Source organism: Sorex fumeus, unplaced genomic scaffold (assembly GCF_029834395.1).
Source record: "Sorex fumeus unplaced genomic scaffold, SorFum_2.1 ptg000048l, whole genome shotgun sequence".
Lineage (NCBI taxonomy): Eukaryota > Metazoa > Chordata > Mammalia > Eulipotyphla > Soricidae > Sorex > Sorex fumeus.
In genome coordinates this window covers 3,264,339-3,290,836 of record NW_026606105.1, presented here as the reverse complement: position 1 = coordinate 3,290,836, position 26,498 = coordinate 3,264,339, and the positions used below count along the sequence as shown (strand labels likewise).

At 37.6% G+C, this 26,498-nt stretch overlaps 1 protein-coding gene across 1 annotated transcript; it reads left to right on the top strand.

Moving 5' to 3' along the window:
- The first annotated feature begins 18,441 nt into the window (after nucleotides 1-18,441).
- Nucleotides 18,442-19,395, top strand: LOC130032502 (olfactory receptor-like protein OLF3). The gene has a single exon (XM_056124069.1). It carries the CDS (start codon nucleotides 18,442-18,444, stop codon nucleotides 19,393-19,395), a length of 954 nt encoding a protein of 317 aa, XP_055980044.1.
- Nucleotides 19,396-26,498: the final 7,103 nt, after the last annotated feature.

Genomic DNA, 26,498 nt, shown 5'->3' with positions numbered 1-26,498 from the left:
TGTAAATTCCTAAGAGACCTTGGGGTGACTCCCTCGCAGATTCTGAAATTTACAACCCAGGGTCTATTATGACAAAAACATGCCCTGACCCTGAGCTATACAAAGAGACAGTTTGCTCCTGTGTGGGGTACTGGAACTGAGGTGAAGTCTTCTTGATGCTTGGAATGAGCCCCATTTTGTTATATAGCAAACATTGTAGTTCATCTTGCGTGAGCTTAATCAACACCTTGGAATGTACTTTTAGATTATAAATACAACCTCAGCTTTTGAATCATTGGTCGTAGGTTAAAGTCCCTCAACCCATTGTGATCCCTATACCCATGGCGATGAAATCAACTTCTGTCCTCCTCCCCTCAGTGTGTTGGCTATCTCACTGAGTTATGATGAACTCAGCATAATTGTTTGGACTATGCATTTGCTATTCTGAATCTCTGTCTTTCTATTTTGGAGTTATTTACTCATTCTGCTCATCTTGATAAATTATTTACTCATTTTTTTTTGTACTCCTCATGCTAACTGTGGTAAATGTGTAGAGTTCATTTTGAACCTTGGACTACGCTTATTCTCATTGTTTGTAATTTGACATCTCTTTGTCACCCACTATCTTCTCTTGCTCAAGAAAGAGTTGGAAATCAGATATCATTTCACACCACAGACACTGGCCCACATCTAAAAGGAAAAAAGCAATCGATGCTGGCGCGGATGTGGTGAGAAAGGGACCCTCCTTTGCTGCTGCTGGTGGGAATGCCGACTGGTTCAGCCCTTCTGGAAAACAGTATGGACGATTCTCAAAAAATTAGAAATTGAGCTCCCATTTGACCCAGCAATACCACTCCTGGGAATATATCCCAGAGAGGCAAAAAAATATAGTCTAAATGACATCTGCACTTGTTTGTTCATTGCAGCACTCTTTAAAATAGCCAGAATCTGAAAAAAAACCTGAGTGCCCGAGAATAGATGACTGGTTAAAGAAACTTTGGAACATGGCACAATGGAGTACTATGTAGCTGTTAGAAAAGATGAAGTCATGAAATTTACATACAAGTGGTACTACATGAAAAGTATCATGTTAAGCGAAATGAGTCAGAAAGAGAGGGATAGACATAGAAAGATTGCGTTCATCTGGGGAACATAAAGTAATAAAATAGGAGACTAACACCTAAGAGTGGCCAAGATTAGTACCAGGAGTTTTGCTCCATGGCTTGGAGGCCAGTCACACATTGTAGGGTGAAAGGGAGCTCAGATAGAGAAAAGAGCACCAAATAAAGGGTGTTGTGAGGATCCTCCCAGGATGGGAGAAACATGCTGAAAGTAGATTATAGACCAAACATGATCGCCACTCAGTGCCTCTTTTGCAAACCACAACACCCAAAAGGAGAGAGAGAATAAAAGGGAATATCCTTACACAGAGGCAGGGTGTGATGGGGGGATGGGGGTGGGAGGGATACTGGGACCCGTGGTGGTGGAAAATGGGCACTGATGGAGGGATGGGTGTTTGATCATTGTATAATTCAAACCCAAGCACAAAAATTTGTAAATCTACAACTGTACCTCATGGTGTTTCACTAATAAAAATTAAAAAAATAAATAAAAATTAAAAATAAAAAGAGTTGGAGTCTTTAAAGTTGCATCGCATTACCTATAGTCTTTAATAAACTCTTTGAGGTCAAACTGTGTCCGTAAAGACAATGACTTGTCTAGTTTCTGTAGATATAATGTATACAAGGACCTAACTTTCTTGGCCCATAAGTGATCTGAAATCATATGCTTAATTAAAAGTATAGAGCTTTAAGAACCTATCTTTTTGGTAATTTAATTTTCAACAATAGTGACAGTGACAGTGACAGTTTCAAATACTGTCTCTGAAGAGTATCAGTTTTATTCATTTTTTCATTTAAATGTATTATTTTGATTTGGGGAACTCACCTGGTGGTGCTCAGGTCTTACTCCTAGCTCTGTGCTCAGGACTCACTTTTGGAGGGGAGTTTTTTTTTTTTAATTTATTTTATTTATTTATTGAATCACTGTGGGAAAAGTTACAAAGCTTTCAGGTTGAGGTCTCGGTCATGCAAATATCAAACACATTTCCCTTTACCAATACTTATTTTTCACCACGAAGAACCCCAATAAACCCCCACCCCCCAAGGAGGGGAGTTTTGAGGGAACCATATATAATATGGCTTCAGTCATACAGGGTTTCAATCCTGGTTGGCAGTGTGCAAGGCAAGTGCCTTACCACTATCTTATCTCTCCATTTGAGTCACCTATTCATGGACCTTCTCTTCAACTACTACTTATTCATCCAAATTTTGCCCCAGCCTACCATGTTGTCATTGGAAATAGCATTTTCTCGTTTTAGACTGGCTTAAAATGATGCTTTGTGTATGTAGCAGTATCTTACAATTGTTTCAGTCACTACTCTGGGGAGAGTGTTGCTATCAAAGCTGGTTGTAATATTTTTATGCTGAGCTTGCTGTATGTGGGCATCGAAACCTCGTCTGAGTGCACAGGGAGCTCAGTAGAGAAGCTTTTGGTTTTGGGAACAAAACCAAAGACCATTTTCACACAGAGTTCTTCTGTCCAAGGAAAAGCTTCAGTCTATCAACACGTGACATCAGTTTTACTGCATCTGTAAGGGATTCCATTAAATGTTATATTGTTGCATCTCTGAAAATAAGTCCAGAACTCTTTCTTTTGAGATTTTAGAAACAATTAAGTACATACTGAAAGAAATAATGGTAACATGTCAAATATGGTTGTTCAAGAAAGAACACAGGCCTTAACCAAAACCAGGAAGAAAAAGTTGAATAAGATTCTTGGAAATTGGGTTGTTTAGAAAGTGGCCTGTGGCCACCTCCTATCTGCCTACTCTAAAGAACTTCTAGATTTCTTCTGTTACTCTGCAGAACTCAATCGATCTTTGTAAATCTACTGAAATAACTGGGAAGTGAAACTCACCTCTCAGAACAAGGTTAAATTAAAGAATGTAAAAGAGAAGGGAGAAACAACTCTACATGAATAAGAACAAAAAAAGAGGAGAAAGAATGCTAGGAGTTCATCCCACTCCCTGTGAAAAGTTTCAGAGTTCTTTCTTCCCTTACATCTTCTTTGTCAGTTAATGTGCAGTGTCCCTTGTAAGACATTATAACACACCATCACCATTTCTTATTATCTTCCTAAGTTTCCTTATTATCTCCAACCCATTGACATTTAAATTGTAAGACATTACCACACAACCTCACCAATTCTAATTCTCTATCCAAGTTTCTTATTATCTCTAGCCCAATTGACATTTAAATCTTAACTTAATAACTCTCATTTCAAAGTTCCTATTTGAAGCATCCTTAGATATGCCAATGATTGTGGGCTGAGTTTCTGTTGGTGTTAATTTAGAAACATCAATAGAGAGTCCAATGTGTGTCAGGGATTTGTTCTAGAGACAAAATAGCCAAATGATACATTTTTTTTTTTTTTGCTTTTTGGGTCACACCTGGTGATGCTGCTCAGGGGTTACTCCTGGCTCTGCACTCAGGAATTACCCCTGGCAGTGCTCAGGGAACCATATGGGATGCTGGGAATCCAACCCGGTCAGCTGTGTACAAGGCAAACTCCTACCAGCTGTGCAATTGTGCCAGCCCCCCAAATGATACAATCTTGACAGGAAGTTAGCTGCAGATCAGGGATGACAGAGGATGAAGCAATAAAAAAGTAGGTTTATAAGGGTCATGGAAGAGTAACTCCTCAGGGGTGATTTCAGAATTCTCCCTGTAAGAGAGAACATGGTGAATAACTAAAAAATGAGAACACATGGTCCAGATAGCAAGCCACCAAAGAAAAGTTGTATCAGGTGCCTAGCTGAAAGAGAAAAGTTTAAGGATATTCTGAAGCTACGCTTGCAGGCTAAAGATGGTTGAGGAAGGAGTAAGGATGAAAGAGGTAGTAGAGACAGGTCAGGTCTTGGAGGCCACCGAAGTTCGGGTTAAGTCAAAGTTTATTCTGACAACAGGAGTTAGACAAGACTTTTGCACTATACTTGCTAAAATATATTATAATTAGGAGTATAGCTGGATGAAATTTACATTTTTTGAGACACTACTCCAGCAACTGAGTAAGGGACAGAAAAGATTGGAGGCAAGGATGGTAACTTGTGGACAACTCCAGTAATTACTGTTGAGACATTCAGAATATCTAAACAAAGATAGGGACCACGGGGAGTGAAAACAGTCAAGTTCCTTCATTGGAAAGAGATCTCTGAGGAACGTGATGCATTCTCTTAACTGGAATACCCCACATCCACCCCATTCCTCCTCTCAAGTCTCTTCATCCTTCTGAATGCACTGGAAATTATGGAGGAAATGGAAAAGTTCATCATGATCAACATACTCATTACAAATTTCTGGAGAAAGATTGACAGGTACAGGAACTAGAGAATGAATATGCTGTGTCCTCATTCCCGTGATGGGTATATGGTCTCCCCCCCACTTCCTGTCCCATGATGCCTCTGGCCTCGCCCACATCCTCTGCTAGTTTGGATTCTCCTGAAAGACTCTTCCAAACCTTCATCTCTCAGGAAGCAGAAAAGTTGAGGTAGCCTCTATATATATAAATAAAACTCAGGAAGCAGAAAAGTTGAGGTAGCCTCTCTCTATATATAAATAAAACCAAACTGCTATGCACTTATGTACAAGTATGTCAAATCTCTGTTTGTCTCATAACCTCCTTTTCAGAGCCAACTAAATTCTCATTTAATTAAATTTCTTGGAACACCTTTAGGCAATAAATGTTTCTAGTTAATAGCTGCTTGTGGCAGATGTTCTTAATATAAGGGAAGACAGTTTTGTCTTGATGAAGAGGCAAAGGCTATGGAAATAGCTCATGTTGTATATACAAGGGCATGAGTTCTAGCCCTGACACAGTATAACTCTTGAGCACTGTTGGGTTGACTCTGGAGAGCCTGAGAACTATTTGGGTGTAGATCTGAACAGTACACTTTGGTGGGCCAGACCTAGCATTGAACTGACCAAGTATTCCCCCAAGTAGATTCTAAGCCTTCAGAGCATTGCTTAGAGGTAGAAGAAAAACTATTAAAAATCAATTAAAAATTTTTTTTTGGTGTGTGTGTGGGGGGGAGGGGTGGAGGCAGTGCTCAGAAATTACTCCTATCTCTGTGCTTAGAGATCAATTCTGGTGGTGCTGGGGGACTATAACCAGTTCTGGAGTTGAACCTGGGTGGGTTGTGTTTAAGTACAGCACCTTACCCACTGTACTATCTCTCTGGTCTTTAAGTTTTCTAAAAGTTTGATACTGAAAGATATTTGGAGCTAAAATAATTTTCAGTATGTAGCTCTAAGAGCCTCAGAATTTTCTGAGAGACAGTACATATAAAATTTATTTAAACGATATTGCAAATAAGATATTATTTTTCAATTTTCTCCTATGCCTTTGAAAAGCCCTTTCATTCTATGACTTTGACCTCACATGTACTTTTTACTTTTCTGAAGGATGTTTTAAACAAATCTGGATTGTTTACCTTGTTCAGATTTCCAATCAGTCTGGATTCTTTTTTAGACCTCACAAGGAATATGATTTAGTGCTTTCCATTGATCCTGCATCCCCGTTAGATCAAGAAACTTGATTAGGCTTGTGTCTACCTAATCTCCACCTTTCCCATCCCTATTCAGAAAAGAGTGTTTAGTAGGTGTGGACATGAATTCCTATCAAGGTCCACTGTGTCAATTTCTTTCTCTTTTTTTGGTATTAATGCAGGTATTATGCTCAGGATTCTCATTAATGGGATTAGTTTTCATTTATTTCTGTTGCTCTTCTACATTAAATTAGTTGTGGTTGTGGGACTTTTAGGATTTTAAAGTTTTAAAACATGAGGAGAGGATGCATCATTGGTTTATTCAAGTTGCTTGCTACTTTATGGTTTTATAATATTTTAGAATTTGTCCTCAAAGCAGGCTCTATGGACACCTCCAGATGCCTAGGTTCCCAAGCATTAATTTACTACCAGGGTTTGATAGAAAACAAGAATTGTTTCTCAAAGTATTAGCTAGCTCAAAGAGGCCTGTTCCCCCCACCCCACCCCAATTCCTGTGAACCAGCATTTTTATCCTCTTTTCATGCTCCCTTAAGGCTCTATTCAACATCCCAACTTGTCATAGAAACTTCCAGTACTCCCAAGAGCCTGACATGTGGGTTCATAAGAATTAAGTTATAAGACTGTTGATATTTTTGATGTACCAACCCAAGAATTCTTTATTGTTTTGTGGGCTCTGGAAGCTTTCATCTGTGGCACTCTGCCCCCTGATGATTCAAAAGTGGTCAAATATGGAAAAAAACTATCTTAAAATTGCAAATAAATAGCAAATTTTATTAGTATTATGACAACAATAAATTCAAGGTAGGATTTCCAGATAGTAACCATTGATGGCATGGTGACTTCTTAAAGAAGTTATTACATTGATAGCATACCCTGGAGGTTATTGATCAGAGATTCAACATCTTGAGCTCAAGTCCACAGTCTAAAATGAGGTTCTATGAAATACTATCAGTTCCCCACACATGTTTTCAAATTATTTGTATTACTGGTTTTATGAAGCATAAATCAGGTTTATAGTAAATATGATCTGTGGTCTGAATTAGATTCCGTAGTATCTTGATATGGAATATGATGAGTTCTTTTTCTGAGATGACACCAAACTACCTCCTGCAGAAAATATGACAGGAGTTTGAAAGGGAAGCATGAATGGTGGTGGGACTGAGCACATACCTGCCAAGGTTCAGGTCTTCTATAGAGCTTGTTGATTTGGTACCTTGGACTTCTCTATGAGATAAATTGGTACCATTTGGGATGCTGGGGATTGAATCTGTGTCAACCATGTAGGGTCCTATCCACTGTGCTATCATTGTGGCCCCCCAAAAATCAATTTTTAAGAGCAAAATTTCTTTTGTGTTTTTAGCTTTAAGGAAGATTTCAGGCACTGACAATGCATATAGCAAATAAATTCATTTTATCATATATATTTTGAGATAAAAAATTCTTTTTATGTATTGATTTTTTGAGCCTATGTAGTTTGCTGATTGACATGAGTACATTATAAATCCTTAATTTTCAGTTGTATTTGAATTGAGTGCAGGTTACATATCATACAAGTCATTTTTTTGGTGCAAGTCTATGAGTTTAAAAAATGTGAAAATTAGGTTCAGAGAAATAGTTCAAAAAACTGAGTGTATGCTCTGCGTGTTGAAGACCCTAGTTCAATCCCTGATATTGAATGGTTCCCTAAGCATTTTGAGAGCAATCTCTAAACAAAGGGCTGGGAGTAATCCTGAGTACTGCCAGGTATAACAACCTCCTGAAAAATAAACTAGCCAGAAATTGTAAAAGTTGTATAAGCACTCTCATGACTAAAGTATAGTAATATTTAATCACCAAACTGTTACTGTGTTTGGCATATCGAATACATCATGGGTAGCTTGCCAGGCTCTGCCGTGCAGGCAAGGATCGGTCAGGCTAGCCGTGTGCAAGGCAAACACCTTAATGCTGTACTATCGCTCCAGTCCTGGAGATGTTACTGGACCCGCTCGAGCAAATCGATGAACAACGGGAGGACAGTGCTACAGTGCTAATCACCAAATACACTCTCTTATCCACCTTTTGGAGACTTCATTTTCCTGGTCACCAGTCGCTCTCAACCACTGATCAGATTTATGTCTCTATTTGTCTATTACAAAAAATTATAAATGGAATAATATAGACTCAGATTTTTGAGTCTGACTTCTATAGCATAAGTCATTTGAGATGTATCATGCCACTTCAGGTTGAAAACTTATCGTTTTATAGACAATTGATAAATCCATTTTATGACTTTCACAATTGGTTGTTTACAATTTTCTTTGTTTTTGACTTTTGGATTACACCTAGTTTTGCTAAGGGCTTACCATGGTTTCTATGCTCAGATCATTTCTGGCAGTAGTTGGGAAAAATATTCTATAGCAGGATTGAACTGGAGTCAGATGCATGCAAAATAAGTGTTTTAACCACTGTAGTCCTGACCATTTACTATTTTAAAGTGTATGTGAATTGATCTAGCTTTGAAAATGAATTAAACTTCAGTAAACATTCAAGTTGAGAAAAATTAATGAATATCAGTTCAGTTGTGTAAAGTGAACTCTCACATAGGAGTTCTATGGTTAGTTTGTATGGCAAGAGTATACCCATATTGAAAAGAAACTTGCTATTTTTTTAAATTTTTGCTTTTTTGGTCACAACCGGCAATGCACAGGAGTTACTCCTGGTTCTGCACTCAGGAAATATGCCTGGTGGTGCTCAGGGGACCATATGGGATGCTGGGAATAAAACCAGGGTGCCGCGTGCAAGGCAAACACTCTACCCCCTGTGCTATCTCTCCAGCCCCAAAACTTGCAAATTATTTTTAAAAAGAATTTGTGCCATCTCCTTTGGCAACTTGAGAGTTATAGCCGTAACACATTATCACCAATGTCTGTGTCAGTTTTTTTTTTTAAGTTAGCAAGGTCTCCAATGGAGATGTTACTGGGTCCACTCGAGAAAATGGATGAACAACGGGAGGACGGTGACAGTGACAGCTGTAACTGTGTTGTAGAATTACAATTTGGGTTTACTCTTTATTTCTGTAAGGACTCATACTCATGATATTGAACATTTTGTTATCAGCCATCTGCATGTCTTTGGTGAGATATCTGTTCAAACCATTTGTCCAGTTTTTTAATAAGCTATTTATTTGATTACTGCTGAGACTTGAAAGTTTACTAAAATAGCCTAGACACAAGTCTTTTATAAGATATTTATTTTGCAAACATGTTCTCCCAATCTGTTTCTTGTTTTTCATTCTCACTCTGGTCTTTCAAAAAGCAGAAGTTTTTTATTTTTGAAGAAGTCAATTGTGCCTCTTTGTTTCATTTATAGATCATGTTTTCTTGGGAGTCTGTTTATGCCAACTCCAGACTATAGGTTATCAGAGGGACTCAGGAAGTTATATCAAAGTCTAATGGACTGTGGGGGAGGAGTTTGTACTTGGTAGTGGGTCAATATGGTGACATATTTTGAAGAGTCTTTTATGGAACATTCCAAGTTTTGAAAACCAAATATCTACCTGAATTGAACTTAAAAACTTAAAAAATATAATTAGGAGGTGTTCCTTCTTTGTTAATTGAAACATTTGTGTAATATTTGTGTAACATTTTTTCTCAAATATTTTTGTAAAATTTACCAGTGAAATCATCTGGACCTGAAATTTTTACTGTCAAAGCTTTTAAAATTTGACATTATTTCATGTATTCTTTTTAAGTTATATCTTTCTACTCGGGTAAGCTTTGATATTTGTACTTCAAGAAATGTATTTTTATCTAAATTGTCACATGAATCAATCTAAGTTTGAAGGACTTATTTATTTTTTTGCCTTCAGTATTTATAGAAACATTCAATTTTTCATTTTCTGCCGTTAGTAATTTTGTGTAATCTGTTTTGGTATTGCTCAGTATGGCTGATATTTTTCAGTCTGATCTCTTCAAAAAGCCAACTTTTTATTTCATTAATTTCTACCTCACTTTTCTTATATTCATTCTATTTATTTGTGCATTTAGTTTTCCTTTTTCTATTCATTTGTATTTTCTATTCATTTGGATATGTATTTTTCTTTTACCAAATATCGTAACAATTTGTTAACTTCCTTATTTTCTTTTTTAAAAAATTAAAAATTTTATTACAGCACCATGATTTACAGACTTTGTATTATTTCAATTTTTACAAATATTTGAGGATTATTAAAAACTCAGAATGTGGTTTACATTTACAAATATTCTAAATGCACATGAAAAAAATACACATTCTTCTGATGCTCAAAGAGGTGTTCCAGAAATGTCAACTTGTTCAAGTTGCTTGGTAATCTTTTTAAAGACTTCTCTACCTTTACAGTTGTAGCTGTGATTACCCTTAGTACACTGCTGTCTCTCTAGTATTACTTGTACTCAGCATTACTTATACTCAGAATGGGATGTTCCAAGTGTTGTTAACCCTCATTTTAAGAAGGTTCTTCCGTGTGGTAAATTGCTATAACTTGTTCTTCAGTTCTATCACCTCACCTGGTGCTAGAGGGTGAGGATTTGGTATCTATTGTATTTTTTTGTTTGTTTTGTCTTTTTTTAGGGAGGTGGAGAGGCGGTGTGTTGGTAGGGCACCCCCAGTGATGCTCAGGAATTACTCCTTGACTGTGCTCTGGGGACCACATGGGATGTTGGGGATGAAACCCGGATCAGCTACATGCAAGGCAAGTGCCCTACCCTCTGTGCTATCTCTCCAGCCCCTCTATTGTACTGATTTCATCTCGGGTTTGAACTATCTCAGGGGTCTTCCCTCCTCCAGAGCATTCAGAGATGATTCGACCACACCCAGAGTGGCTTCCTGCCCCAAGGACCCCTTCTGCAGAATGTTTATTTCCCTCAGCAGTGGATCTTTCTCTGTCTCTGAGGAGAACGGGGGTTGATGCCCCTCCCCTAGTGGCTTGAGACTTTTGTTCCATGAAGTCAGGCTTGATAGAGGAAGTGTGTGTTCCTTCTGCTTACCTCACAGTCTGTGATCTCTTGACGCTGCACCATGAAGCAGTCATTGTCTTTGCTTCTGTCCTTCCCCAAGCATCATTTTGAAGACTGTTCCAAGTCTGTGAAAAAAGATTCGAGTGGTGCAAACTCTTCTTTTTGCTGTGACTCGCGTCTGTTTGATATTCACTGTACCCCACAATCAAACTTGAGCAAGTCGTGAAAGCAATTCTTACTGGCTCGTTCTGTCCACCCACATTTATGCCATGCTCTGGTCTAGGTAAGTTTTAACCTCCTTTCTAGCTCTGAAAAATGGACTTATCTTTCCCTAGATGCAGGTATCTGCTTATCCTGCAACTTAGATGATGTGCTTCCTGAGAATTTAGATTAGATAACCTCTCTTTGTTCTAATGGAACCAATTTTCTTTCCAGATTTCTATGACCTGAGAAAAACCTAGAGTGAGCTTAATTACTTAACTTTTTTTTTGTTATTCAGTAAAGTGTATTTTTTTTTTAAGAAGAAGTTTTAGGTCACAGAAAAATTAAGAAGAAAGTATAGGGGGTTCACATCTCATCCCTGTCCCTTCCTTCCTCCCACACTTCCTTATGAGCATCCTTAGCTAGAGATAGATGTACTTTTCAATTACTTTTAAAGATTTGTTTCAACTGACAAAGTAAAAATAGGGTAAACTTGTGGTATCAATTTATAGTCTAAGAGAAATATCAATATGGAGAATAATGATTTTTTTTTGCTTTTTTTTTTTGGTCACACCTGGTGATGCACAGGGGTTACTCCTGGCTTTGCACTCAGAAGTTACTCCTGGCGGTGCTCAGGGGACCATATGGGATGCTGGGAATTGAACCCAGGTCGGCCATGTGCAAGGCAAACGCCCTGCCCACTATGCTATCTCTCCAGCCCAGAATAATGGTTTTTAACTAGGGAACTTTAAACTAAAAAAGTCTCTTATCTAGAGACACCTAAGTAAAATTATATGCATTATATTTAGAGGTAATAAAGCAGTGTATTCGTGCTCTTGTAAATTCAAGGATAGGCATAGATAAGCTACATTACTGTGTTGATAAGCTACATTACTGTGTCTGTTATATTTCTTCTTGGAGAAAACAATTCCATCTCCTTGAAAATAACTATGTGTCAATCTTCCTGGGCAGAAGAGGGAGTGTTCTGCAGAAATAATAAAGGTGAGTTTCAGGCTATGAAAGGGCGAAGCAGGAATATCTTTGATGGGGTGATCTTAAAGCTCTTCTCTCCCTGTGATGGGATGGAGCATTAAAGTCATGAAAGAGTTTATTGGCATCAAACATTTGTGAAGTGGGTAATGATAGAATAAAATATGTTAACAAAAGAGTAATGTGACAGTGGCCTACAGAATGAATCACTCCAGTAAATCTCAGTTCCTATTCTCTTTAAAATATCCAAAGTGCTGGATCCTCTTTGCATATATTTTAATTCAGTAAATGTGGGCAGAATGAAGCCTATCACTCATTAAAAGAAACTGAACATTAAGGCACTCTTTTGTACCAACGCTGTGATAATAGCAGCTGCGTGAATAATGGAAAGGAGAGATCCATGTGATAGATATTTCTAAGTAAGTGTGGGTGTAATTTGCTTCGTGAGGGAGGTCAAATAAGACAGGAGATTCCCCCAGGTTGGAATAGCAGTAACTGAAGATGTAGAACAGTGGTTTAGAGCTTGGATTTTGGGAGTTTATCATTGTTGTCTACATCTGGGTGGAGAAATATATGATGAAAACTTCTGGAATAATATGAGATCTGTAATGAGATCAAAAGATTCCCAATGACAGATCTTTCCACTCTTTCCTCTAGATAATATTCAACCAGAGCTGTCGATTATACGGGATTTTAGAAATTTAGGTGAGAAAGGAGAAGAATCTCTTTTTCCTATTGCCTATAATATAAAAGAAATTTTGTCAAAGTCATCGAGTTCTATAATATTATAACACAATGAAATCAATTAATGAAAAATGTAAAATGAATAGTGAGTATAAAAAGTTGTTAGATGTTTAAGTAGAGAACTAGATAAGTTGGCATGTGGTAATGAACGCATTCAAGGGTGGGTTAAATGTGTTATTCAACCTATTCTTGAACTGCATTCAAGGGTAGGTTGAATGTTTTATTTATTTACAATAAAACAAATGAAGGAGGGAGTAGTAAACTTGTGTGTATTTGGCATGGTAAATGAATGAATGTATGTAAAGTAAAGTAAAGTAAAGTAAAGTAAAGGCCCTCCCGTTGATCATCGATTTGCTCGAGCGGGCCCAGTAACGTCTCCGTTGGAGACTTTGTTGTTACTGTGTCTGGCATATCGAATACTCTCGGTAGCTTGCCGGGCTCTCCGAGAGGGGCGGAGGAATCAAACTCGGGTCGGCCATGTTGGCCGCTTGTAAGGCGAATGCCCTACCACTGTGCTATCGCTCCAGCTGGCGGTAGGGCGTTCGCCTTTCAAGTGACCAACATGGCCGACCCGAGTTCGATTCCTCCGCCCCTCTCGGAGAGCCCGGCAAGCTACAGAGAGTATTCGATATGCCAGACACAGTAACAACAAAGTCTCCAATGGAGACGTTACTGGGCCCGCTCGAGCAAATCGAATGAATGTATGGATCATGATTAATGTAGAAGGTGTTTAAAACATAAATAATATATCAGAGGATGAAATGGTGGCTACATTCTGTCTAAATTGTGCTGAATCTATTTATAAACAAACACTTGGAAAGTTATAGGATATTTATTTGAGTTTGGATTTTTACTTTTTTTCCCCCGTTCCCCCTTGGATATTACAAAAACATTAATTTTTGTATCCTGTGACTTTATCTTTTTATTCCTTGAATTTATTTTTGATACTTACTGGCAAAGTACTCGTGATGTATTCAATATGCCAAACACAGTAACAAGTCTCACAATGGTGACGTTACTGGGCCCACTCGAGCAAATCAATGAACAAGGGGAGGACAGTGACTTTAAAAGTATCATGATAATGCACTCTGGTGTCCATTCAACACTGAATGCTCCTAGCAGCCCATTAACATTTTTGTACTCCTCTCTAGGGATAGAAAATAGCTCTGTTTTCTCTAGAAAAAGAGGTGAGGGAATGCTGGATCCAAAGAGGATAATTGTTTCTCTTTTTCACCAGGGTTGAATGCATCCCTTGGCAATGCTTACTAGAATACTGTCATGGCTAACAGGTTTGGGTTCTAGGTGAATATTTAAAAAAATCCAGATAATTGTCTTCAAGGACTTTTCAGGCAATCTAAGACTTAGTGGATTGTTGTAGATTGAGAAGATTGGAAAGAATAGTCTACCACATGGACATAAGAACAGCATAGAACATCAGGAGTATGGTAGGAATTAACTCTCTATTGGATGACGCTCCTCAGGGAACCTTCTAGTTATTTCAGACACTACACACTGAATTAGGATTATGACTGAGCAACTTTGGGACATCTATAAATACCTTCACAGAGGTTTCCCTCATAAAATTTCAGGCAAATTCTTAGTCCAGGAAACACAGAATCTAGGTTACTTCCTTTCTATATCCATGCTTGTTTATAGGGGAACTCTCTAGAAGCTGACATGATACTGAAGTAGGCATGCCCATTTGGTTCACTAACAGATGTTGGTGAGCTCATCATAGTGGTATCAAGAGAGGGGAGGCTGAAATAGGTTTTAAAAGGGGCAGAAACAGAATTGACCTGATCTGTGGGATGTTGGGATCAGATTGTGAACCATGAGTGTTGTGATCATCTCCCAATAATAGTATAGACAATGTAGGAAAATATTTCTGAGCTGGGGGAGCAGGTATAATTTTCCTTTATGGGTTTCTGAACTTTAGTATTGTAGAGAATGAAAAGGGGAGATAGAGGGAGTTAAGGAACAAAATGATAAATAATTAGAAGTTGGAGATAATACAGATGATTCCTAGACTTATAAAATACAGTCTGGTTCAATAACTTCATCAGTTAAGTATTAGTAGACATGAATATATAGTAGAACTACATTACATTTTCTTTGGGCTCACTGAGAAGTTACAAGGAGCTAATCATGGTAGGCACTCTCTCTCCATCTGGGACTCCACATGTAAAGTTTAAGTAAAATTTAACTTTTAAATTGAGTGTGTTGTGATGAGTAGGGGGTCATATGAGAAACCAGTACACCTACTTTTTTTGCTTTATTCATCTATTATTGAGAAAAATAACATTTAGGTCTTGATATTTGTGAAATGACCATTCCTGTGTACTGGAGGGCAGGCGTGCAGAGCTGTTGTTAACTAGACTGAAAAGGCGACAATAGAACTGAAAAACTTTGATCTTTTTGCCCCATGCCTCACCAGGTTTTCCTGTTAATCAACATCAGTTATTTACCAGTTCACAATAAGAGTAGGCACTTTCTACTTCAGACTTCACATGTAATATTATTTCATCTTCAAGTATTTTGCCTTGAAGCGGGCTGGAGCGATAGCACAGCGGGTAGGGCATTCGCCTTACAAGTGGCCAACATGGCCGACCCGAGTTCGATTCCTCCGCCCCTCTCGGAGAGCCCGGCAAGCTACCGAGAGTATTCGATATGCCAAACACAGTAACAACAAAGTCTCCAATGGAGACGTTACTGGGCCCGCTCGAGCAAATCGACGATCAACGGGAGGGCCTTTTACCAAGTATTCTGCCAACAGGACAATGAAAGCCACACACTTTAGACAGTAGTGTCAGGGCTTTGTAGAGATATATTTTCATGAACTACTTCAATGGCAGATTCATTGAAATAGTTCACTGATTGTATAGCAGGAGGTCACAGCTCTCTGTCTTCCTCAGTTCATGAAACCTGGGCCTGAGCGATTCCTTCCTCTGTTAGTGTTTATCTCAACAGAGAAATCACTGGCCTTAAAATTCTTCAGTCACTTCTTTGATCAGAGAGGTAGCTGAATTATGAGTAGAAAAAGGGAGCTTAAGATTTCTACAAAAGAGAGAAGTTCAAGTTTTGTTAAGTTCAAGCATAAAATGACCCAAAAGACGTGAATTAAAATTTTATTGTTTAGTAATTTGTACCTTGACAAAAAAAAAACAACAAAAGAGCAAAGTAGCCAGAGTTGAGATAAATATTTTAAAAAGGTACATATTTGTCTAAGAGAAAAACTAAAAAGGCTGTCATTATTTATTTATTTTGGCTGGGCAGTATATAGTGTCATTCAGTGCTGCAAAACAAACTTAGACTTTGCACATACAAATCATGCTTTACTACTTGATTTACCTCTCCTTCCATTTGTACAACTCTATCCTGTTTAATAATCATGAATATTCAATTAGAAACATAGTTGGGTTGCTAATTATAAATATGTATTTAATTCTTTAGGGAAATATGGATTTTCTTTTTCATTATATATTATAGCAAATTACTTAAATTTCTGTGTGGTGAAGGGGTTGGAGAATCGTACAGTGGCATTTGCCTTCCACACAGTCAGCTACTGGGTTCGATCCCTGGCTTCCCATATGATCACAACAGTCCACTAGGACTGCTTCTTCAGTATAGAGCCAGGAGTAACTATTGAGCATCACTGGGTGTGGCCCCCAAACAGACAAAATTTCTGAGTTCGCCAGTTTGTTATTCCTGTCTATTTCTTACAACAAATCCTGATAAAAAGACCTCTATTTTCCCCATAAAAATAGGCTTTATGAAATTTGGCTAATACTGTTGAAAATGGGATAGATAGATAGCCCAGTGCATAGGACTTTTGCCTTGCACGTGACAGACCTGGTTGACCTGGGTTTGATTTCTCCGTCCCTCTTGGAGAGCCTGGCAGACTACCAAGAGTATCTTGTATGCATAGCAAAGCCTGGCAAGCTTCCCGTGCCGTATTTGATATGCCAAACACAGTAACAACAAGTCTCACAATGGAGACGTTACTGGGCCCGCTCGAGCAAATCGATGAACAATGGGAGGACAGTGCTACAGTGCAGTGCTACCATGGTTTTATTTGTAACAGTGGAAAATTGGAACCTCTTCTGGGGTCATTCTAAAATAACTGAAGTAATTTCAATCCCATTTTATGTATTTATTTTTTCAGGAATGTTTATTGAGACACCATGTTTACAAAGTTGTTCATAATAGAGTTGCTTCAGGCAGAACAACATTCCAACCCCAATCTCACCACCCATATCCCCCAGTTCTTTTCTCCATATTTGATAGATGAAGAAGTAAGACAGGGAGGCCAAGTGAGTCTGGCTTGAGAAGACTTTGGCTTTCAAGCAGGAGTGTTAGGCTCTGGAACCCAAGTTTCCTCTTTGATATACACTGTCACTCAGAAAGAAGAGGAGGCTTTACAGAAAGGGAGGGTGCTGGGTAAGTGGAGCAGGGGGAAGCATCCTGACAGGTCTAGCAGGTGACTTACACATGCGCAGGGAAATCGTGATGTGACGGTGACCAGTTTTGTGTCTTTTCCTAAATTGACAGGGATTTTGTTAAGTGCAGAGGACAGAAATATTCAACTTCGAATCTCATTATCTCACAAAGAGGCACTTATTAATCTTCCAGGTTGATGGAAAAAAGAAATTTTAGTTTTCTCTGTGGATTTTCATTAACTTTTCCATTATTGACAGATTTTTGGGAAGTAAAATAGTTTATTTAAAGAATATTATGAGGGAGGATTCTCTCCCATCCCCCAGGAAGGGGCTGACTTCCCTGTGGTGGTGGTTTAGCACTTGTCTTCAACATCAGCTGCTTGCCTGTTCAGGTCCTAAGAGGTATTTGCACAGACAAGCAGGGCAGTCATTTCCACAAGTGTCTCTTAGTGATTTGACTTCATGAAAATAGTCATGATTAAGGAGAACTGCAGATTCTATAAATTATTTAGAAGAGAACAGCTCTGCTTCCTGATAAGATAGTGAGATTGGAAGCACTTTATCTGCTGCCCGTTCCCTTTGCCATCCTAATCCTCCAGAGGGACCAACTCTGTTAGATGAGGTTGATCAGCTATTTATTTTCAAAGACTTTTGTCTTGGTTTCAGAATCATTACTCAACAAACAGATCTCTTGCCTGCACTCAAATAATCCATCTTGATACTCTTGATGGTAAAGAGGTACAAATAGATTCAGCATCTGAATTCAGCTTGATTCAGCGGATTGAAAATGAAAAACATGTATTCACTAGTTGTTTCAAGACAATCTACCTCTCTGCCCACATGGGTGGGAACAGACTGCTATTTTAGCTACCTTGAGCGGTCATGTGTCTCCTAATATTTTCTGTAATATTATAACCGATAATTTTTTACAAGGCACTTTCCCCATTAGTTCCCTCTTATTAGGCTTAAATGTGCATTATTATCCTGTCTTATCTGTAATAGTTTGGCTTTAAGGCAAAAATCACAGAGCTGGTGAATTAAAACCAGGTTCCCAACCTAGGTTCTAATTCCAGAATGTTATATAAAACACTATCTCTTGTCAGTCTTTTCTTTGATAATAGATTTGCCCATCTATCACTGATGGTTTAGTCAGCATAAGTAAGGTATTATTTAAAATTTTTTTCGATTAGGTTTCTCTTCATTGTTTAATGCTCAAAATTGTCCCCTATCATTCTCTCCTTGCTTTGGAATTGAAGGTCAGAATCAACCTCTAAATTGTGCTGTATTATTTTCAACTTCTACTTGGGTCTCCGTGAGATCATCACATGTTCTAAGAAAATGTCAAAGATACACATCTATGTGAGGCAAAGGTCATGTAACTGTCACTGAACTCAGTTGTACCAGATATGTGTTCCTTATTTTCATAGCTGTATTCAATAGCTGCTGTTCTTTTTCCGATTCTCTGTGCAGATCAGAAGACTTATGTTCTTAAATGGGAGCAGACAACCAGACTTGGGTGGGAGAGTTTATTCTCCTCGGACTGTCCAATAACTGGAGCACTCAGGTCTCTCTCTTCATTTTGTTCTTGATCACATACCTGGTAACAGTTCTGGGCAACTTCCTCATTGTTCTTCTCATCATACTGGACAGCCGGCTCCACACGCCCATGTATTTCTTTCTTACCAACCTGTCCCTGGTTGATGTCTTTTATGCCACAACCGTTGTTCCTCAGATGTTGGTGCATTTTCTCGCAGCACATAAAATAATTCCACATGTGAGCTGTGCGGCTCAGTTGTTTTTCTCCCTGGGCTTGGGTGGGATTGAGTTTGTTTTATTGGCAGTGATGGCCTACGACCGCTATGTGGCTGTGTGCAATCCTCTGCGGTACTCGGTCATCATGCATGGGGGACTGTGTATGAGGTTGGCCGTCATCTCCTGGGTCAGCGGCTCTGTCAATTCTCTCCTGCAGACTGCCATCACCTTTCAATTGCCCATGTGCACGAACAAGTTTATTGATCACATATCCTGTGAACTTCTTGCTGTGGTCAGGCTGGCCTGTGTGGACACTTCCTCCAATGAGGTAGCAATCATGGTCTCCAGCATCGTCCTTCTGATGACACCTTTCTGCCTGGTCCTCCTGTCCTACGTCAAGATCATCTCTGCCATCCTAAAGATCCGGTCCACAGAGGGAAGGAAGAAAGCCTTCCAAACGTGTGCATCTCACCTCACTGTAGTTATCCTGTGTTATGGCATGGCCATTCTGACTTACATCCAGCCCAGATCCAACCCCTCAGTGCTTCAGGAGAAGTTGATTTCTCTCTTTTATGCCATTCTGACGCCCATGCTGAACCCCATGATCTACAGTCTGAGGAATAAGGAGGTGAAGGGGGCTTGGCAGAAACTGTTGGGGAAGTTGTCTGGGTTAAGTTCTAAACTGGCAACTTGATGAATCAAGAGCATTACTTAAGGAAAAGAGCTTTACCTGTGTTTTCTCCCTCCTGAGCGGATCAGACATCAACTGTGTTTCCTTAACAACCAAAGAGGACATGATGAAGCTTATACTGATTATTCTGGTAGGAGGAGAATGCTGAAGGTTGGCTTGGGGTGTGGGATGTGTATTCTTTTTAATGTCACGGCAGTTTTTTATTCCAGAGGAATTAAACACTACTGCAATAGAATTTCATAATCATTCTATCTCTCTTTCCACAGCCTGAGCATAATTGAAAAATTACCATTTACTGTTTTTGGTGTCCTATTGTTCATCATCACAAATCTATTCGTGGTTCTTGCCTTGGAACTCTATGTTTTATTCATCTAAGTTTCATACAAGATCATTGTGTTCTCAGTGGGAACAGGTCTTCATGTTTTAGACTCACTCAATGTTTTGTATAGGTCGCTACTTCCCGTCATTGTGTGAGTCACTACATGTGAGTGTTGCTGTCAAGTCGAATGAAATCTTTTTGTGCTGGACCTACCACCTTGTCTGAAGGCTAGAGGTAGCTCAGAGGAGAAGCAGTCTCCACAGATCTTGTTTGGCTGCTTGAGAGAAATATTACTGGTTTTTATAACATAACAATTTTAATGTTAGAAGTTCACAATGTTTGAGAGGCTGGAGAGATAGTATAGTGGGTAAGGCATTTGCCTTGCACATAACTGCTTGATTTGATTCTATCCCTGACATCTCATATGGTTCCAGATTCCCCCTAAGAGTGATCCTGAGTGTAGAGCCAGGTATGGGTCCTGAGCTCCACCAGTACAACCCAGAAAACAAACAAAAATTACTCAATATTTGAAAGATTTACAAAACCATTGTTAGAGATTTTAAATACCAAGATTACAAAAACATGAGGTGGTAAAATATACTCTCTCCTGCCTGCGTCAAACCTACAATGTATACTTTCTTTCTGACTCTCCTTAAATTTTTTTCTCAATAAACTATTTCACCAGAAACATAAGATAATGTAAAAACACCAGAGGTAGAATAATCAATGAGAGGACAGTCTCCTTCAGCAATGTTAATGTAGGTCAGCTGCCACTTATGTTTTTTTTAAATTTTTATTTATTTTTATTTTTTTATTAGTGAAACACCATGAGGTACAGTTATAGACTTACAAATTTTTGTGCTTGGGTTTCAGTTATACAATGATCAAGTACCCATCCCTCCACTAGCGCCCATCCTCCACCACCACGTGTCCCAGCATCCCTCCCACCCCCATCCCCTACTCTGTGGCAGGGCATTCCCCCTTGTTCTCTCTCTCTTCTTTTGGGTCCTGTGTTTTGCAAGAGAGGCATTGAGTGAGCTGCCACTCATGTTCTGAGTATGAGATAGTTCAGTTAGCATGACACACATCTAGTCTCCAGATTAAGAAGCATTGTTCCTTCCAAACATTCATCGGACCTTTCTTGATTTTTGAAACCAAGTTGATAGAATTGTCTTGGAGAGATCTGTGCTTCAGAAAAAAAATTCAAATAAGTTAGAAGAGCTATAGGAAATCATAATACATAGATAAAGAAGGATAAAGGGAGAAGAGAAGGTGATAGTATCTAATCTTCTCTATCGTCTTAAGATTTTTCAGAGTCTTATTATAAAGTTTTTCAACATCCTATTGTGTTCTCTTTGAGTCATTGATTTAAATTCTTCTAATTTACATTCCCACTGAGTGTAACATTTGAACAGTGTTGAAGTTTCATATAATTAAAATCTTACATCTTAATTCTCATGTTACAAATGATCTATTTCTAAATTTTAGGATACATGAAAGTATCCCCAAAGATGTCAATGTTTCTTGAATAATTTTTTCTTAGTGTTAATTAATATAATACCACTGGAGACTTTATGTTTTAGTAACAGCAAATGTTTTTTTATTGCACAGTATTCAGTATAACCTGTCCTGATGAGTGTGGATTATAATGCTCTAAGACCCTTGGTTTCAATTGTTGGTAATATTTTTTACAATTCATATTTATTTTAATGCCATTTCCAATTTATCCAGGGAAGTACAAATTGTATAGATTTTTAGAAGCTTTTCATTCATGTGATGGATTTCTCAAATTCACCTCTACAAAAAATGTATAGTTATAGAACTGACATTATGTGTAAGCATTGTGTTTGTATGTTAAAACATTGAAAAATTTCCCAATTAAATCAAGAGATAATTTCTTTGTACATCTACATTCATGAAAGTTCAATTTTCTTCTGACATATATTTTATTGTATAAATTGGTTTATGAAGTGTTGTAAATGCTTCTCAAGTAAAATACCTTTCACAAATGTTAATAGGTATTTTTTAGCTTTTAAAGAATTTAAAAATTATTTTTTCGGAAACATGTTTTTAGATTTTGATCTTTGAGAATTATGTTTTTTAGGATACTAGACTCTAAGTGTTTTGGTCTTTCAGGATTTTAATATTAGAAGATTATGGGTTTGTCTGTCTTCATTTATAGATAAATCTAGAACCAAGAAGAGTTTATTTCATGTAACCTTGCAGAGCCCTCCATATCAGCCAGTATTTTTGGTTCAGGTGGTAACTGAGCTTGTCACTTTTTTTTTCAGGTAAATCATTAGCATTTTATTTGTTTTTGTTATTACAGTTTAGGTACCGTGTTGATTATATTTAGGTACCCAAGCACAAAAATTTGTCAAACACTTTTAATTCTCTAAAGAAGGACATCTTTCAGAGTTCAAGTCTGGTGCTATATGTGAAGGGGCAGGGCTTGTAGACAGTTAATTCACTGGCAGTGTATATTTTACAATGTAAATTTATCTTGTAGATCAATGTATTAAATAATTATTGTTTTTCAGAACATTAGTGTATCTTTAGAATTTTTATCATAGGGATTATGATTTTTGAGATTGTATGTGATTTGACCTTTTAGAACTTCATCATTCAGAATTATGGTGTTTGCAGCCATCTTCAGGAATTATGACAGACACGTGTTCGGGAAAATATGACCATATACTATGAGTGACAGAGGATGAAGCCATTAAAATGTAACCTTTGTACAGGGTCATAGTAAGAGTAAGAGTTTTAGGGTAATTTCAAAAGTGAACCTTGTATGAAAGGACTAGACAAGAACCAGATGGAGATCAACCAGAAAAGTGAGATCAGGGGGCCCAGAATTCAAGTAGCCAAAGTAAAGAAACAAATCATGAGAGGTACCAAGTTAGAAGAGAGTGAGAGAGTTCAAAGAGCCTCAATTGTGGTAAATGAGTAGAATATTGAAAAAGTCATAAGGATGAAGCCGGTGGCAATTAGGAATCAATTATAAAGGCACTGAATGCCAAAGTTTCCTGTTTTAGGAGAAGTATTGGTTCATAAAATTATATAGGTTTTAGGTAAGCATCATTGTAAATAAACATGTGCAAACTCATGTTCACTAAATGCCCAGATATATCCTTCACCACACAATTGCTCCCTTTTACCCAATTTATTCACCCTTATCCCTCTTCTATTCTGCTAATCACTAATTTGGTCTTATGGTGATTTTTAATATACTTTATGTTTTTATTTATAAGCTACATATTAGTGAAATCATGTGTTTGCTTTTATACCTCTGATTTACTTCAAAGCATGATATCTTCTATATCTTTCCATGTTGCTGCAAATGAAAGAATTTCTCCTATGGTACCTGAAAATTATTTCATTGTATATACAAGCCATGTATTTTCTTTCTTGTATACCAAAAGATTTTTATTAATTTATGAAAAAGCACCCAAGTATGTGAAGAAAAGGATATATTCCCCTTAGATTTTCTATAGTATTTGAAGCTAATGGCTATCAAATATTACCCCCTAAAGCCATTAAGAAATATCCAAAAGTTCTAACCTAGGTAATTTAACATCATCTCATAAAACTTTTATTTTTCAGAGCTGTTTGTTATCAGTATGTTAAACTGTTTTGTCTACCATGAACTGAAACTAATAAGAAACTTCTTGTGAATACATTTCCAGCTTCTTGTGAACACTTTTGATTTAGAGGCAAAATAAGAATGCTATTCCTCACCAAACAACCAAGAAATAGAAGTTTTAAAAACATTGGACACGTAGAGTCACCTGGGCCCAAATCAAATCCAGTATTCAGCAGCAAATAATTGCTGAAACTTTTCTTTAGAAGAATTCATCCATAATATAAAATTATAATTCATCTCATTTAAATAAGATCCACGTATTGCAAATTGTTCACTATCTTAAGACCCATGGAATATATAGTTTCAATGGTTCAATCCATTTTACTTTCCCCTTTCCCCTTGAAATCATTATTATTTTTTAAAAAATAGATGGTCCACGTTAGTCTTCTGTGCAGTCTGTATTTGAGGTGAACACTGGGAGTACAGTTTTGCATACTGTTCTGATCCTTTATCTTTTTAATCTAGAGGTATTAAGAGTTAAGCTTAGTGTCTTGCAAGAGAATTAATTTTGGAGGAGGCAATTCTATCAACAGGAACACAGTGTTCAGTCTCTGTTTCCTAATCTTCATTGTGGTTATTATATTATAAACTATTTCCCAATAGTAGCAAATACTGGCAGCCCTTGGGGGCTGGCTAATTACTTCCTGAGAATGCTGTTCTCTATGTTGGGATATTTTGCAATATTCCTGATCTCTTACCACTTAAGCAGAGTCGTGCTACTTCCTCACCACAATAAAAAGTCTCGAGACATTATCATATGTCCTCTGGGAGGACAAATTATCCCTGGTCGAAAACTTCTGAACTCTTTCATTAAATTATCAGTAGCTTCAAGATAGCTATATTCTATCATCTCTTTATTATCTGAAATACCTTTACAAATAGACCTGTCTTCATTATCACTCATTTATCTTCCTGAGATATAGTTAGCATAAGAATGCCAAACATGTTTTATTTTTTCCTTTTTTTAATCTCCCAAATAAGTAGTACAAATAATATTTTGATTAGTTTTGCTCAAGGGTATTGTTATGAGTATCATACTCCTATGGTACTCAGTGGCTACACCCAGCTCCATGCTGAGGGGATCAGTTGGCGGAGGGGTCACTTCTAGGGGATCATGTTTGTGCCAGGGATTGAACCCAGATCTGCATGAAAAGTATAAGTTCTACCCATTGAGTCATCTCTTTGGTATGCACAAAGAATATTTTAAAATATAAATAGGGAGCAGGTAGAGAATAGCCTTACTTTCACACCTATTTTTGTTGTTATTCTGAAAGTTTTATTTATGTATCACTTTAGATGGTTGATGAAATTTATACAGCCTCACAAAGCACATATATTTATACCCAAAATATAGCACACGCAGAGGCTTGCCATCATATAGAAGAGTGTTCACAGATTATAGGATGGGACTCTAGATTGACAGCAAACAAGAGGTCCCAAAGATCATAATTGAACTGAGATTCTTTACAAGTTCTCAGAGACATGAATCACTTTAAGACTTTATATTACTCCTGTTATTAAAACAGCAAGTCAGAAGTTCATAAGCAGCCTACAGATATCCAAAGGAATGGGTGTTTTGTAGAATATTAAAGCCATCATTACCTAATATAGTAATATTTGTACATTTTAACTAATGGGGAAGTTTATATAATCTCACTCCACAACATATTTTTAATATAAAAATTATCCTTGTGAAATTATCAGTGTGTATTGATTTCCAATATTTTAGTTCATTGAATTTATTATCTTCAGTGACCTTCAAATTATTCCACATTTACCAAGTGAAAGAACATTTTAATTTTTCTTTGCTGCTCCAACTAATCCTAACAAATACTATGGTTTATAACAACAAAAATATCTTAAAGAATTAGAGGTTGAATAGAAACTGTGCTTCATTGGTTTAAAGTCTGGACGTCTACAATTGTGTACTCCTTTCTGAAGACTAGAGAAAATTTGGTTCCATATTTCCTGAGCATCCTGAGGCTGTCTCCATGCCTTCCATCACACCCACTTCTGATACCTTCAAAGTTGAAGCACAGAAACTCCAATCTCTCCCTAATTCTGATAGGATCTTCTGCTCCTATCATCTCGTTTCTTTCTTCTGACTCCAAGCCTATCTCTGGCCTTTTCCAGGGTGATAGATTAGAGTTAAATAGATTATTCAAGAAAACATTCCCATTTGAAGATTCTTGATATAAATGCTACAGCAAATCTCTTTCTACATGTCAGGCATTCTATTCACAGGCTCCAATATCAGGACACGGATTCCTTTAAGGGACTATTCAAATTGACTTCTTCATTTTCCCCCACATGATCCTAAGAATCTTTAACAGTGTTCTTACTTTCTAGAGTGAGCCCATATTACAACCCCATCTTTTCGTTTCATTGGTAATAATTGGAACTGTTCCTCCAAGAAGCACTTGTTCCTTTTGCTGGAAAATGAAATCTAGAAACTACAGCATAGACATTCCATTCTATTGCAGGCTTAGACATTGGCAAGATGGATAGTCAGAGATTGGAGGAATTGAATTAGTCTTGGTTGTTTGGAATCCAAGAAGTGGAAACCATAAAAAGTCATAGTTTTTACTGCCATGATCACTGATATGCCTGAGGCTGACCCAAAGTGTGCTAATATTTCTGTCTGTGTGAGAACAGAGAACCTACTTAATTATGATAAACTACATGGAGCACACATCAATTCACTCTTTTCCCCTAAATCTCAACCCCCCCTCCCCCAAATCTCTGCGTCCTTAAGAAAAAATGCTGAATAGAATCACCCTGGGTCACTAATCAAATTCTGTAGATATGTAATCTACATATCTACAAATTCTGAATAATGTAATGAAATTGCCAATCAAACTCTATAGACCGGTTTACTGAAAATAAGACTACATATTTTTTCTGGGCCCATCTCATGAAATAGCACTATTGGGAAGGAATGATTGGGCTAAGTACTATTAAACATTTTCTCATTGAATTATTAGCTAAGGGATTTTTTTCTACAGGTTTGAATATAGTTTTTTTTTTTTTAGAGGGTGTTAGGGGGAGAGGGTTTGGCCGTACCTGGTGGTGTTCAGGGTTCACTCCTGGCAATGCTGGAGAAACAATATATGTAGGAGGGATAGAACTAATGTTGGGCAA

What these genes read in the sequence shown, in the direction of transcription:
- LOC130032502 (XM_056124069.1), top strand. Translation starts at nt 18,442, where the DNA reads ATGGGAGCAGACAACCAGACTTGGGTGGGAGAGTTTATTCTCCTCGGA.